This window comes from Arvicola amphibius, chromosome 12, assembly GCF_903992535.2.
Source record: "Arvicola amphibius chromosome 12, mArvAmp1.2, whole genome shotgun sequence".
NCBI lineage: Eukaryota > Metazoa > Chordata > Mammalia > Rodentia > Cricetidae > Arvicola > Arvicola amphibius.
The window spans coordinates 31,555,490-31,570,987 of NC_052058.2; the positions used below are offsets into that span (position 1 = coordinate 31,555,490).

At 35.7% G+C, this 15,498-nt stretch overlaps 1 protein-coding gene across 1 annotated transcript in view; it reads left to right on the top strand.

The window, feature by feature from the left end:
• Ankrd28 (ankyrin repeat domain 28) overlaps nucleotides 1-15,498 on the top strand; it is a 93,965-nt gene that overhangs the window by 41,301 nt on the left and 37,166 nt on the right. The window contains exons 6-8 of the mRNA XM_038348747.1: nucleotides 1,280-1,367; nucleotides 2,924-3,066; nucleotides 4,805-5,017. Of these exons, the coding sequence (XP_038204675.1) occupies nucleotides 1,280-1,367; nucleotides 2,924-3,066; nucleotides 4,805-5,017 (444 nt within the window). The remainder of the gene's footprint in view (nucleotides 1-1,279; nucleotides 1,368-2,923; nucleotides 3,067-4,804; nucleotides 5,018-15,498) is intronic.

Consider the following 15,498-nt stretch of genomic DNA (forward strand, 5'->3'; position numbering starts at 1 on the left):
AATTGGTAAACTCTAGGTATGAGACCCTGTCTCAAAAAAAAAAAAAAAAAAAAAAAGAGAGAGAGAGAGAGAAGAAAGAATGATTAGCGTGCTGGGCAGTAGTGGTGTATTGCCTTGGATTGCAGCACTCAGGGAAGCAGGGGCAGGCAGATCTCTTGAGTTCAAAGCCAACCTGGTCTACATAGTGAGTTCCAGGACAACCAAGGCCACACAGAGAAACCCTGTATCATCATCATCATCATCATCATAATAGGTGGAGCATGATGGAGGAAAACACCCAATATCAACCTCTGGTCTCCACATGCACAAGCTCACACTAGCACACACACAGGTATACAATACACATAGAGTAGTTATGCTTTCATCTAGTATTGGCAAGCCTTGTTGAGCCAGAGTTAGAACTTGGTCCAGCCTTACACATACCCCGCATCCTCACCTACCTTCCTTCTTTCCTGTTTTTTCTTTTTTGCACTGTTTTTCCTACTATCTTCATTTCCCTTTCTTAATTAAAGATGAGATATTACTATGTTCCAAACTTCTTAACACTAGGCTATCCTACCTTAGCCTCTTCCAAGCAACTGAAACAAGTTGCACTTGACTGTACCCAGATTCTAGTCCTTCATTGTGCAGACACAAAAACACAAAATTTTAGAACAGCATTCTCAAGATCTTGCAACTGGAAGCCTAGTAGCTTCGTTGTTCTTCTCATTTTAATGTGCCAAATCCTTGCATCAACTGTAGCATAGATCACAAAATGGAGAAACAATTATAAATATTATAATATTATTATTGATTCATTGTGTTATAATAGATTATAAATATTGAATTTGAAATATAACAATTGAAAATAGACTTTGTAATAATATGATTTAAACATAGTAGATTGGATCTACCATGAGGAATAAAATTGAATTTCAGACATTACTGGTATGAGACAGTTCTTTACATTCTAATAACACTTTAGGCTATAAATAGCAGTACAACTTCTTTTTAAGTATTCCCAGCTTTAGACTTTCAAGGTTTACTTACTTAGATGTTCATAAAATATTGAATTGCAAAGTGGCATCTTAAAAGAGGCTGCAGCCTAACTTCAGTAACACAGTGAACTCCCTCCCACGTTATCATATTATATTAAATGCCCTTTAATATTTTAGTTCCTTTCTACAACTACAGCCATTCAATACCAAAGAAATGAAGTTAAATAATGAAGTTAAAACAAGGCATATTTATAAACAATTCTTCTTCTGAATCTCCATGAAAATATTTACTTTTATTCCAGATGGTCAAACTACTTCTGTCCAGAGGTGCCAATATTAATGCTTTTGATAAGAAAGATAGACGTGCCATCCACTGGGCGGCATATATGGGTATGTACTTTTTAAATTGACTTTTAACAATATATTTAGGGGAAATAATGCATTTTGGTTTTGGCATTTATGCAATTTTTCTAAAGCATAATAGTAATGTGTAAGAGAGGTTTCGTACAACAGTACACTGGATCCAGGCTATAAACACTGAATAAAACAAGAGACATCTAAAATGATGGCCTGGGATATTTAAGATGGGTATTTACTAAAAGCTCATTCTCATATCCATTCTTCTTTTTATTGGGTTATTAATAAGTTGTGTAAATGGATTGAGAAGCATCTTATTAAACTGGAGGTATAACTGAAATGACATTGTGTTTGCCTTGCATGAAAGAAAACTAAACCTATTATGATGTAAGTACTCTGTGTGTGTGTGTGTGTGTGTGTGTGTGTGTCTTCATTTATTTGTACATGCACCTGTACATATGTGTCAGGTCAACTTCCAGTGTCATTTCTCAGGAGCTATCTGCCCTATTTTCTGAGTCAGGGCCTCTAACTGGGACCTAGGGTTATATTAGACTAATTGGCCAGGATCCTAAGAGCTTTGCCTGTTTCTACCTCCACAGCACTGGGATTATAAGTACACTCCCAAGTCTAGGGTACAGTTTTGGTCATATACATTATTTTGATGGCCAAAACCTAAAAATGTAGTGTTTACTATCAAAAATATGTCCCTCTTCATATGTAAGGAAATTTTTTTGTGTGTTAAAGGTAAAATAGCCAGAAGGAGTTCTGTTTCATCCTAAAGTCTATTGTTCTATGTGGAGTTTAAGTTTTAAAGGCTTTCCTGAATATTCTGTTTTCAGTTATTCATCAGGACAGTTTAAAACAGAGTGTGATTTTAAAGAGCACATTTTGTGTTGAAAAGGTCTGCACAAACAATGGAGTATAGTAAGCCTTTTACTTTAAAAAAAATTTAGGTTTGACTTCACAGTTATTTTTATGAAATGAAGGGCCAGAATAATTTTGTGGCTTTCTTGAAGTTGAGCTTCTAAATTAGTTAAGTGTGTGAATCTTGGTCTGGGCATAGCTTGGTTCGGATATCCTTGATAAACTTAACTATAAGGTATTCTGTGTTTTGGAGTTAGCAGAACATTTTTTATTTACTTTGTATTACTATAATGGAATACCTGAGATTGGGTAATTTATCCTGAGCAGAATTTCATTTCCTTCAAATTTTGGAGCTTTGGAAATCCAAGGTGAAGGTTCTGTCATCTGGTAAGTGTCTTCCTTCCTACTGTGTCATGTCATGGCGTGATGGAAGACATCACGAAAGAGAAAGAAAGATGTTAAGTTAACTTTGGGTAGAAGAACAAGATCGAGTCAAGGTTCACACTAGATAAATAGTGAATTGTAATGTTTTTAGTTGTTCTCTCTACCAACTTTTGTCAAAATTATTCTAGTTTCTTAGATTTTTTTTCAATTCTCTTGAATTACAGCATGAACCATTACTCATATGCTGTTACATTTCTTAAAAGGTATTCATAATATGTTTAATAATTTCTATGTACTGATCTGTTTGAGTTTGTTTGCTTGTTTTTGTAAATGATTTTCAGGTCACATCGAAGTAGTGAAATTACTTGTATCCCATGGAGCTGAAGTGACATGCAAGGATAAGAAGTCTTACACACCTCTTCATGCAGCAGCCTCTAGTGGAATGATCAGTGTTGTCAAGTACCTTCTAGATCTTGGAGTTGATGTAGGTATATTGATTGAGCAGTATAAATTAATGTATTCTTTGTTTTTACTATATTGTCAGAAATGAGGTTTGAAAGACAACAGTAATATCTTTGTCTTTTTACCAATCTTTCCAACCCTTTAATTATCTAGTATCCTGATATGATCAACATAAACATATGTGTCTTAGTTAGGGTTACTATTGTCTATGCTGAAACACCATGACCAAAAGCAACTTGGGGAGGAAACAGTTAATGTGGTTTATGCTTCCACATCACTATTCATTATTGAAGGAAGTCAGGGCAGGAACCTGGAGGCAGGAGTTAATTCAGAGGCCTAGAGGATTGTTGCTTACTGGCTTGCTCCTTATAGCTTGTTCAACTCTTTATAGCACCAAGGACCACCTTCCCAAGAATGGCACCACTCATAATGGGCTGGGCCCTCTGCATCAATCATTAATTAAGAAAAATGCCTTATAGGTTTGTCTACACCTGATCTTCTTGATTGAGTTTCCCTCCTCAGATACACAGATATGTCAAGTTAACATAAAACTAGCCAATACAATAAGTAATTAGTCAAAATATATAAAGAGTTAAAACCCATTCCAAAGATGAATGATTTTCCCAAAGCTTTTCTTTTCCATCACATTTCAGGTCCTGTAGCTCTGTTTCTTCCAGTTCTCTGGGAGCCAGCAGATCAGACACACGTTGACTAGGTAGCTGTGTTATTGTCAGTTTTCTGAGTGGTAATTCTACCAGATCACATTATGAGATACTGACAAAAGCAAGGAAGGAAGACAACATTCTTACTAACCAAATATACATATTGACTATTATAAACACTAGTGATACCATTCTGATGAGGAGAGAATATTGTTTTCTTGGTATATATTTGATCCCTGAATAAGAATACATGTAGCTTTTTAATGCCAGTATTTAAATACATGTCTTTTACTTCTTTTTTTATTTTATTTACTCTTACTTTGTTTTGGGAACAGTCTCATTGGATAGCCCAAGTTGACCTCAAATTTGGAATCCTCCAGTCTCAGCTTCCAAGTGCTTGGGTTATAGGTCTGTGCCACCATCTTTTCCCTAATATCTTTTACTCTTATTGTATATAGAGACATGTTGATCAAACTTAACTGGTTCTTCAAAGCAGTGGATAAGGAGAAAGGACAGAGAGGGAAGTTAATGGGATTCTAGTTAGACCAGACATGACAGGGCTATGGAGCTGCATTGTCTGAGGACTGTGAGAAACCCTGTACTGAAAAACAAGGAAGAAAGATGTTGAAAATGTGGGAAATAGAAGTTGCCAAACACCCAGACATACTGTTGAGTTGGATCCTGAAAAGTACAAGATGAGTAAAAGTTTCATTTTTGTTCAATAGTACCTGTAGCTCTGTTTCAACCAATTAGCTTAGTGGCCTTAAAAGATGTGAGAAATAGATGAAGGAAGCATTCTTGTTTCTGCTTGCATTTATAATAAATTCTCCCTTAGCTCAAAGACTTGAAAATACGTTGTTTTTATTTTCTTAAAATAACTCTTGTGGAGGAATTTAATGTTGTATGTGTGAAGCACATTCTCTAAGTGTATATAACCCATTGAACACTAAATTGTTTACTGTTGTGTTTATTATGGTAAAAGAACCTTAACATTATAAACCTCATCTTTGTATTTATCCCTTTTTTTAACTAATAATTTAAAATAGCTTATAGTAGTAATGGAAGAACTACTTAACATTCACATTTTTTTCCCTATAGATGAACGAACCAAATGCCTATGGAAACACACCTCTTCATGTAGCCTGTTATAATGGACAAGATGTTGTTGTGAACGAGCTCATAGACTGTGGTGCTAATGTAAATCAGAAAAATGAAAAAGGTTTCACACCTTTGCACTTTGCTGCTGCATCGACACATGGAGCACTGTGTTTAGAACTCCTGGTTAGCAATGGGGCTGATGTCAATATGAAGGTATGAAAGAAAATTAGAATCCACACTTTTGGTACTTAGTTAACTGTCTAAAGCAATATTCATAACACAGACCATCCAGAATTAAAAAGATATTCTGGTAAACTTAAGAACATGAATAAGGCCAGACATGGTGGTGCATACTTTTAATCCGGGTCTCTGGAGGTAAAGGTGAGTTGAGGCCAGCAGAACTACAAGTGAGACCCTGTCTCTACTACTACCCCCTCCAATAAAAGAACATGGATAAATCTCTAAAATACTATGCTGAATCAGATAAAGAATTTAATACATTTTCCTTCTATGCAAGATTCTAGAACAGATAGAATTCTGCTTATTTAGAGTTCCAGAATTTATAGTCAGAGGGAAAATAACAGATCAGTTGTTGCCCATGGGAAGGAAGGATCGCCTGGGCAAGGGGCATGAGGAGACCTTACAGGGTAACAGTGCTGCTTTGTTCTCTGAAGGCATTGTGTAATGTAGATACGCACTTGTAGAATACCACCAGTGTTCTTCAGACTAGTGCGCTTCGTAATGTATCAGTTTCCTGTTAGAAGGAAACAATAACTTCGTGTTAGAAGATGTTGAGTGTTGAATGATACACCCTGATTGTCACATTGTGATGACAGCTGTGACTGACACTAAAGCATCAAATGTATCGATAATGTGATAAAAAAATATGGAGTTAAATGTTGGTGATAGAATTCAGATATGTATGTGGATATTCATGCTGTAGTGCTGTTTTGAAATTGTTATCATTTCTGAAATTTGTTATAAAATTTTTCATAGTGTTAGGATAAAAAACGTTAACTTTTTACGCATAAAGAATACTATTGGTTTGGCTATTTGTTCATAATTGCTTTCAGGAGTAAGCATTTTAGAAATATGTTAAAATTCAGGAGTCAAAATAAATTTATTTTCATCGTGTAACTCTGTAAGAAACACCGGTAACCAATATTTCAAGCATTATTATTTCATAGTATATAATTGTTTTACATTGTTAAAGATGTCTTTTCACTGTTTCTTCCTGTATTCATTCATCAGTTTATCATTTAAAGTACCTAATAAACCCCATCTTGTGTTATGAAAAAAACCACAATCAATCAAATTTGAGTCTTGTAGGATTAGTAGAAATTTATAAGCTTAAAAATAATGTTTATGGAGAATTTTAGCTCCTTCTGAACATGGGTGTACATAAGCACTGCCTTACCTAACTGAGAATACTAACCTACACAAGAGAAGTGAAGCACCATTGAGTCTAGTGGGAGTTAGTTCATTCTCTTCTCTTTCAACTGAGACAATTTTATTTACTTCACACTCAAGGAAGGAAGACCAGAAAGTATCACTAAGAGCCTCTATTACGCTTCAGGCTAAGCTGTGCTTTTTAATTTCTTTTAAATTATCTTACTATTTTATGTGTATAGATAGTTTGTTTGCATATACACCTTGTACCCATGGAGGCCAGGAGTGGGGGGTCAGGTCCCCTGGAACTGGAATTACAATTGTGAGTCACCATGTGGTTGCTGGGAGTCAAACTGGGACCACCAGAGCGCTTAGTTGCTGAGCCATCTCTCAAGCCTTTAGGCTATCTTTTTAAAGAATTCACCTCTAGGGACTGTAGAAATACTGAAGAAAGGAGCCAGCTAACAGGCCTGTCCCTTCTAGCTGTCCCACTCTAGGCCAGTGATAAACCCTCTCTTAAAAAAAAGTGGGTGGCGCTTGAGGAACAACCATATGTTGTTCTTTGGCTTCCATGCATACATATTCACATTCATTTGTACACAAAAATGTGCAAAATTTATACATTTAAAGATAAGTATAATGACGCACACTATAATCTTAACACTTGGGAGCTGAGGGATGGTGATTTTGAGGCCACTGTGAGGTATATAGCAATACCCTGTCTCAATTAAAAAGAAAACATATATGTATGCATGTATATGTATGTTTTCAATCCTCAAATCAATGGCAGCCTAAGAAGAACCAGCTTCGGGCTACAGGCAGAGCTGAAAGGAAAAATTCACTGCATTATGAAGTTAAAACCTTTTTTTGAGGAATTTTTTTTTTTTTTTTTTTTAGAAAAAAAATGACACATTCACACCTATTCTGTTGGATTCCTTCTTTATTCTCACACGTTGCCTTCTCTCTGGAGGTTACGGTGTTACATTCTCTGCTTTCTCAATTCTTTCTCTCATTTTAGCTCTGTCTTTACTCTTTTTTTTCAGTTCTGTTTATTGATATTTATCGAGCTCTACATTTTTCTCTGCTCCCCTCCCTCCCTCTTTCCTCCCACTTCAACCCTCCCCCAAAGTCTCCATGCTCCCAATTTACTCAGGAGATCTTGTCTTTTTCTACTTTCTACTTCCCATGTAGATTAGATCTCTATAAGTCTCTATTAGTATCCTCATTGTTATCTTATGTTTTCTGGTATTGTGGTTTGTAGGCTGCTGGCTTTCTTTGCTTTATGTTTAAAAACCACCTATGAGTGAGTCCATGTAATAATTGTCTTTCTGTGTCTGGGTTACCTCACTCAAAATAATGTTTTCCAACTCCATCCATTTTCCTGCAAAATTCAAGATGTCGTTAATGTTTTTCTGCTGTGTAGTACTCCATTGTGTAAATTTACCACATTTTCCTTAATCATTCTTCGGTTGAGGGGCATTTAGGATATTTCCAGGTTCTGGTATGACAAACAAAGCTGCTATGAACATAGTTGAGCACATGTCCTTGTGGCATGATTGAGCATCCTTTGGATATATACCCAAAAGTGGTATTACTGGGTCTTGAGGAAGGTTGTTTCCTAATTTTCTGAGAAATCACCACACTGACATCCAAAGGGGTTGTACCAGCTTGCATTCCCACCAGCAGTGCAGAAGTGTTCCCTTTACCCCACAACCTCTCCATCATAAGTTGTCATCAATGTTTTTGACCTTGGCCATTCTTTCAGATGTAAAATGGAATCTCAGTTGTTTTGATTTGCATTTCTCTGATGACTAAGGATGTTGGACATTTTCTTAAGTGTCTTTTAGCCATTTTAGATTCCTCTATTGAGAGTTCTCTGTTTAGGTATGTACTACTCCCTTTTTGTATTGGATTATGTGATCTTTTTATATCCAATTTCTTGAGTTCTTTGTATATTTTGGAGATCAGACCTCTGTCTGTGGGGTTAGTGAAGATCTTTTGCCATTCTGTAGGCTGTTTTGTCTCGTCGACCGTGTCCTTTGCTTTACAGAAGCTTTTCAGTTTCAGGAGGTCCCATTTACTAATTGTTTCTCTCAGTGTCTGTGCTGAGAGGGGTTATATTTAGGAATTGGTCTTCTGTGCCAATGCGTTCAAGTGTATTTCCCATTTTCTATGAGGTTCTGTGTGGCTGGCTTTATGTTGAGGTCTTTGATCTATTTGGACTTTAGTTTTGTGCATGGTGCTAGATATGGATCTATTTTGATTCTTCTACATGTTGATATCCAGTTATGCCAGCACCATTTGTTAAATATGCCTTCTTTTTTCCATTTTTTAATTTTAGCTTCTTTGTCAAAAATCTGGTGTTTGAAGATGTGTAGATTGATATCTGGGTCTTCGATTTTGTTCTATTGGTCCTCCTATCTGTTTCTATGCCAATACCAGGCTGTTTTCAGTACTGTAGCTATGTACTAGAGTTTGAAGTCAGGGATTGTGCTGCTTCCAGAAGTTCTTTTATTTTACAAAATTGTTTTGGCTCTCTTGGTTTTCTTGCTTTTCCAAATAAAGTAGAGTACTGGTCATTCAAGGTCTGTGAAGAATTTTGCTGGGATTTTGATGGGCATTGCGTTGAATCTGTAGATTACTTTTGGTAAGATTGCTGTTTTTACTGTGTTAATTCTGCCTACTCAAGAGCATGGGAGATCTTTCCATTTTCTGGTGTCTCCTTCAGTTTCTTTCTTCAAAGATTGAAAGTTTTTGTCATACAGGTCTTTAACTTGTTTGTTTAGATTTACTCAAAGATATTTTATGCTATTTGTGGCTATTGTGAAGGGTGATGTTTCTCTGGTTTCTTTTTCAGCCCATTTATCATCTGTATAAAGGAGGGCTACTGATTTTTTTGAATTAATCTTGTTTCCTTCTACATTACTAAAAGTGTTTATGAGTTGTGGAAGCTCCTTGGTAGAATTTTTGGGGTCACGTATGTAAACTATCATATCATCAGAAATAGTAAGAGTTTGACTTGTTCTTTTCCAATTTGTATCCCCTTAATCTCCTCTTGTCTTATTGCTCTAGTACATCAAGAACTATATTGAATAGATATGGAGAGAATGGACAACCTTGTCTTGTTCCTGATTTCAGTGGGATCACTTTGAGTTTCCTTTCATTTAGTTTGATGTTGGCTGTTGGATTGGTGTATATTGTTGTTATTATGTTTGGGTTTGTTCCTTGTATTTCCTCTCTCATTTCTTTTAAGTTTTCCAATTTTGTTGAGTATAGGTTTTTGAATATGACCTGATGGGTCTCTGTATTTCCTTCATGCCTATTATGTCTCCTTTTCATTTCTGATTTTTTTTTTTTTTTGGACATTCTATTCCTTTTGGTTAGTTTGGATAAAGCTTTGTCTATTTTAATTTTTCTCAAAGAGCCAACTTTTTGTCTCCTTGATTATTTGTATTTTATTCGTTTCTATTTTGTTGATTTCACCTCTCAATTTCATTTCCTGCCATCTAGTTCTCCAGGGTGAGTTTGCTTCTTTTTCTTCTAAAGGTATCAAATGTTCTGTTAATTTACTAGTGTGGGATTTTTCCAGCTTTTTTATATAGGCATTTAGTGCTATGAACTTTCCTCTTAACACTGCTTTCATTGTGTCCCATTAATTTGGGTATGTTGTTTGGTCATTTTCATTGAATTTTAGGAAGTTTTTAATTTCTCTTTTTATTTCTTCCTTGACCCATTGATGATTCAGGTGAGCATTGTTTAATTTCCATGTGTTTGTGGGCTTTCTGGAATTAGTATTGCTGTTGACTTCTAGTTTTAAACCATGGTGATCTGATAAGATACATAGGATTATTCCAATTTTTTTTTTATCTGTTGAGGTTTGTTTTGTTACCTAGTATGTGGTCAATTTTTGAGACTGTTCCATAAGATTCTGAGAAAAAGGTATATTCTTTTCTGTTTGGAAGGAATGTTCTGTAAATGTCTGTTAAGTCCATTTGAGTCATAACATCTGTTAGTTCTCTCATTTCTCTTTTAATTTTCTGTCTGACAGACCTGTCCAGTGGGGAGAGGGGAGTGTTGAAGTCTCCCACTATTAGTGTGTGGGGTTTAATGTGTGATTTAAACTTTATAAGTATTTCTTTTACATATGATGGTGCCCTTGTATTTGGAGCATAGATCTTCAGTATTGAGATTTCCTCTTGATGTATATTTCCTGTGACTAATATGAAATGTCCTTCTTTGTCTCTTTTGATTGATTTTAGTTTGAAGTCTGTTTGATTAGATATTAGGATAGTTATATCAGCTTGTTTCTTAGGTCCACTGTATTGGAAATTTTTTCCCATCCCTTTATCTAAGGTGGTATCAGTCTTTGAGGTTGAAGTGTGTTTCTTGTATGCAGCAGAAAGATGGATTCTGTTTATGTAATCTGTTAGTCTGTGTCTTTTTATATAGGTGATTTGAGTCCGTTTATATTAAGGGATATTAATAACCATTGATTCCTATCTCCTGTTAATTTAGCTTTTGTTGTTGGTCATGTTATTTTGTATGTTTTCCCTTTTTTGGGATTTGCTGCTGTGAGATCATCTATTGTTTGTTCTTTTGTTGATGTAGCCAACCTCCTTGGGTTGGAGTTTTTCTTCTAGTATTTTGTGTAGGGCTGGGCTTGTGGCTAGGTATTGGTTAAATCTGGTTCTGTCATGGAATATCTTGTTTTGTCTTTCTCTTGTGATTGAAAGTTTTGCTGGGTATAGTAGTCTAGGCTGTCAGCCATGGTCTCTTAATGTCTGCATAATGCTTGACCAGGACCTTCTGGCTTTCATTGTTTCCATTGAGAAATCAGGTGTAATTCTTATAGGTCTGCCTTAATGTTACTTGACTCTCTTTTTTTTTGCAGCTCTCAATACTCTTTATTCTGTATGTTTAGTGTTTTGTTTATTATGTGGTGAGGGAACTTTTTTTTGGATCCAGTCTATTTGGTATACTGTAAGCTTCTTGTATCTTCATAGGTATATGTTTCTTTAGTTTGGAAAACTTTTCTCTGTGATTTTGTTAAATACATTTTCTGTGGTTTCAAAGTTGAATTTGTTTTCCTTCTTCTATACCTATTATTCTTATGTTTGGTCTTTTCATAGTGTCCCATATTTCCTGGATAGTTTGTGTTAAGCTTTTATTAGATTTAATGTTTTCTTTGACTGATGAGTCTATTTCCTCTATTATATCTTCAGTGCTTGAGATTTTCTCTTCCATCTCTTGTATTCTGCTGTTTATGTTTGCATTTGTGGTTCCTGATCATTTTCTCATGATTTTTGTTTCTATAATTCTCTTTGCTTGTGTTTTCTTTATTGTCTCTATTTCAGTTTTCAAGTCTTGAATAGTTTCTTTTATATGTTTGATTACTTTTTCTTGGTTTTCTTTAAGGGGTTTGTTGATGTCTTCCATTTTTTTGTTTGTCTCACTCTCTATTTCTTTGTGGGAATTTTTCATTTCTTCTTTAAGGGACTCAAATACTCTCCTAAAGTTATTTTTTAGGTCATTTTCTTCTGCTTCATCTATATTTGGTTGTCTTAATGTTGTAAGTCACTAGTTTTTACTGGTGTTGTGTTCCTCTCTGTGGTGTTGTGTGTGTTCTTACCTTGTCTATCCATCTTTTCTCTGATTGATGTATTTGGGGCTGTCTGTGACTGTGGAGATCAATCTTCCAGGTGCCAGTAGATCCAAGGCTCTGATAGTTGCTCCTAGTGGTACAGTCAGGGCCATGGTTCCAGTCACCCCTTTGGTCACTCCATGTTCCTGGAGATCTCTCTGTGGTCTTGAGGTTTGCTCTACAATACTGGGGCTCATTAGGGCCTGCTCCCACCGAAATGGTTTGCTTGTGGCTCTTTCTACTTAGGTTGCTGCCTTGGGCCTGCTCTGGCAGAGTCCTGGCTGAGGCCTACTCCTTTGGAGGTTCCTGATTAGTGCCCTGGACCTGCAGAGGTCTCTGGTTTCTTCCTACTCCCTTGGACGTCCCAGATTCATGTCCCCAGCTGTTTTCTTTATGTCAAGCTAAACTATAATACATGACAGCTCTTAGTGGGAATCTATAACCCCTGACTTGGGTAGTATTTCTTTGTATTCATTTTTATTTATCAAAATTCTGTGTAAGCTAACATTATAAATATCAACTAAACAATGCAGCTAAGGAGGAGTTACCTTCTTGGCAATCCACAGATAAAAATGCCCAGTAGATAGAGATGTAATCATGAGATAAACACACTACAAAACGTATAGTGTGACTCCCCACATATAAATACATCATATCAGATACCAGAGAAGAGCATGTAGCAGCAACAATAGAAGGCACAGCATAAGTAAAAGACTATATTTTTATAAGCCTTGCTAGAACTGAACTTCTGGTGGACTACTAACACCTAAATATTAATTGCCATCTGCTATATTAAATGATAATGGCCTCTGGCACAAGTCACTTAGTAACATTATTTAAATAGTTAAAATAAAATGTATATGACAGTTTTCAGGTTTTCATTTGTTTGAGAAAAGGTCTCAGTGTATTGCCTGACTGGCCTAAAGCTTGCTGTGTGGACCAGGCTGACCTTTACAACTTCAGACCGTCCTGCCTCTGGGAGTGTTGAGTTTAAAGGTGTTCACCACCACCCAGGTGATAATTTTATTTTGAAATCTTACCAAGCCCAGAAAAATAACAGAATTTCTGTTGTAAGGAGAATTGTTTTTTTCCCCAAAGATAAAATCTTTCAGTTTATCTTAATGGACCTCAGACGCAAAGATCAAATCTAGTTTTGTTATGTTGGTTTTTCGAAACAAGAGTTTCTCCGTGTAAGTCTAGTTGTTTTGTTTTGTTTTGTTTTTTTAAGTCTTTGTGATGTGTTTATGAATCATTTACTAAAGTCATACAGGACCCAAAGGAAACCTTCATGGATTTCAGTAGTAAGTAGAATGATACCTAATTTAGAAGCTAGACAATTAGTAATTGAACCTCTGGCTTTTGAAAATGCTAATTCTAAATGCAAAAGGATAATTATGCCGTCAAAGGCAAGGTCAGCACATTTGGAAGAATGGATCCAAAATACACTTAATATTTAATCTTATGACCATGATGATACCGGAGAGGTGATTTCCAGAGGTTTTGAAGAAAAACTGAAATTTCAAGAGTTTAAATTGTGACAGACAAGGTCACCTTAAAAGGGATTGTAAGCAGGGCATTCCTAGAAACAATGTTTTTTTCTAAGCATGATCCATTCAGAAAGCCTCTCCATTCTGGATTTGGTATGGCAAAGGCAGGCACTGGACTAAGACAAAAAGGGATATGACAACAAGGGTCACCAGGCATATTCGTGGTAATCCTTTGCCATTGGGAAACTCCATGAGGAGCCTCTCAGTCCCCTGTACCAAATCTGGTTCAGTTGTTTCCTGTCATTGTAGAGGAAGCTCCTTCCCAGAGCAATGAAAGAACCTAATGCCTATTGTAAGAAACCGTACTGCTTTGGATAATAGAACAGGTATAGAAGAGAAAATTAAAAAATCAGGAAAATCCATAAAGCAGGTATTTTGGCAAACTTCTTTTTTCTTTTTTCTTTTTTTTGAGACAGGGTTTCTCTGTAGCTTTGGTGCCTGTCTTGTAGATCAGGCTGGCCTCATTCACAGAGATCCACCTGCCTCTGCCTCCCAAGTGCTGGGATTAAAGGCGTGCGCCGCCGCCACCACCTGGCGGCAAACTTCTATAAATGAACAAAGACCAAAATAAAAATAGGAATAAATGACAATTGTCATTGAAGGTCTGAGAAACACAAATGTGGAAGTAACAATAATTTCATCAGAATCTTGGCATCTAAATTGGCCTTTTCAGGATGTAAATGTTCAGTTTTTGGGAATTGAAACTTTATGTCACATAAAGCAGAACACAAGACAGCTTGACTGTATAGAGCCAGAAGAACAGAGAGAAATATTAAAACCATATATGGCTAACATAGAAATGAATTTGTAGGTATGTGATTTGTTACAGCAATGAAGTATTCATTCAAATGACCGTTCCCCCAATCCTAGAAACAAACTATATGTTTCTGGGGAAAATATTACAAGATATTATAAAGATATATAATATTATATAGATATTGTATGTACATATAATATTATAAAGATATTATAAAGATCAGAGACCAACCATTCAGATTGTACAAGAACAGGGCACAACAGCTGCTGACCATTCAAAAGCACTAACAGCCCTACCTTTAAAGTGGTTGACAGACAAACCTGTATGGGTTAAGCAGTGGCCTTTAACAACAGAGAAACTTCAGGCTGTAGAAGAGCAGGTACAGGAGCAACTAAATGCTCAGCATAATGAAGAATCAACCAGCCCTTGGAATGTATTTTTTTAAAAGAACCTGGAAATGGAGAATAGTAACAGATCTAAGAACTGTTAATAAGGTGATTCAGCCAATGGGTTCTCTACAGTCTGGTATTCCATTTCCTTCTCTGCTGCCTAATGGATGGCCTCTTATAGTTGTTGATTTAAAAGATTGTTTCTTCACTATACTGTTACAAGAAAAAGACAGATAATTCTCAGCTTGCTAAGAAATATCAATGGAAGATTCTCTCATAGGGAATCTTAAATAAATAGCCCTACCCTGTGCCAGTATTTTGTAATTCAGCCATTGGAAATGATGTTAGCAATTTCCTGAATTTATAGTTTACCTTTACATGGATAACATTTTACCATGTGAGTCAAATGTAGATACTTTAGAAAGAATGTTTGAAGAAGTAAAAAAAAAAAAATTGCTTTTTCAGTGAATAAAAATTGCTCCTGAAAAAAATACATAGAAGAGAATACTATTTAGGCTATAAAATAGGTTTACAAAATTATACCTCAAAAGGTACAAATTAGGAGAGATCAATTGCAGATTCTTAATTACTTCCAAAGATTGCTAGAAGACATTTCCCATCTACATTGCACTATTCGAATAAAACATGATAAACTGATTAATTTAAACAAAAGCTTAGATGGTGACAAGGACTTAAATAGTCCAGGGAATTATTAGCTGAAGCTGAGAAAAAATTGGCTTTGATTGAAGATAAATTACAGAAGTCACATGTGGATCCTGTAGATTCAAATCTTAACTGCATTCTGGTCTTATTACCCTCCAAATAGTTCCCTACAGGAATTTTAATGCAGAGGGAAGATACTCTCTTAGAATAAATCTTTTCACCACATGAACTGAATAAAAAATTAACAATTTATGAGGAAAAGGTCTCTGAGCTAATTCTAAAATGAAAATTGATACTTTGTTAATTAG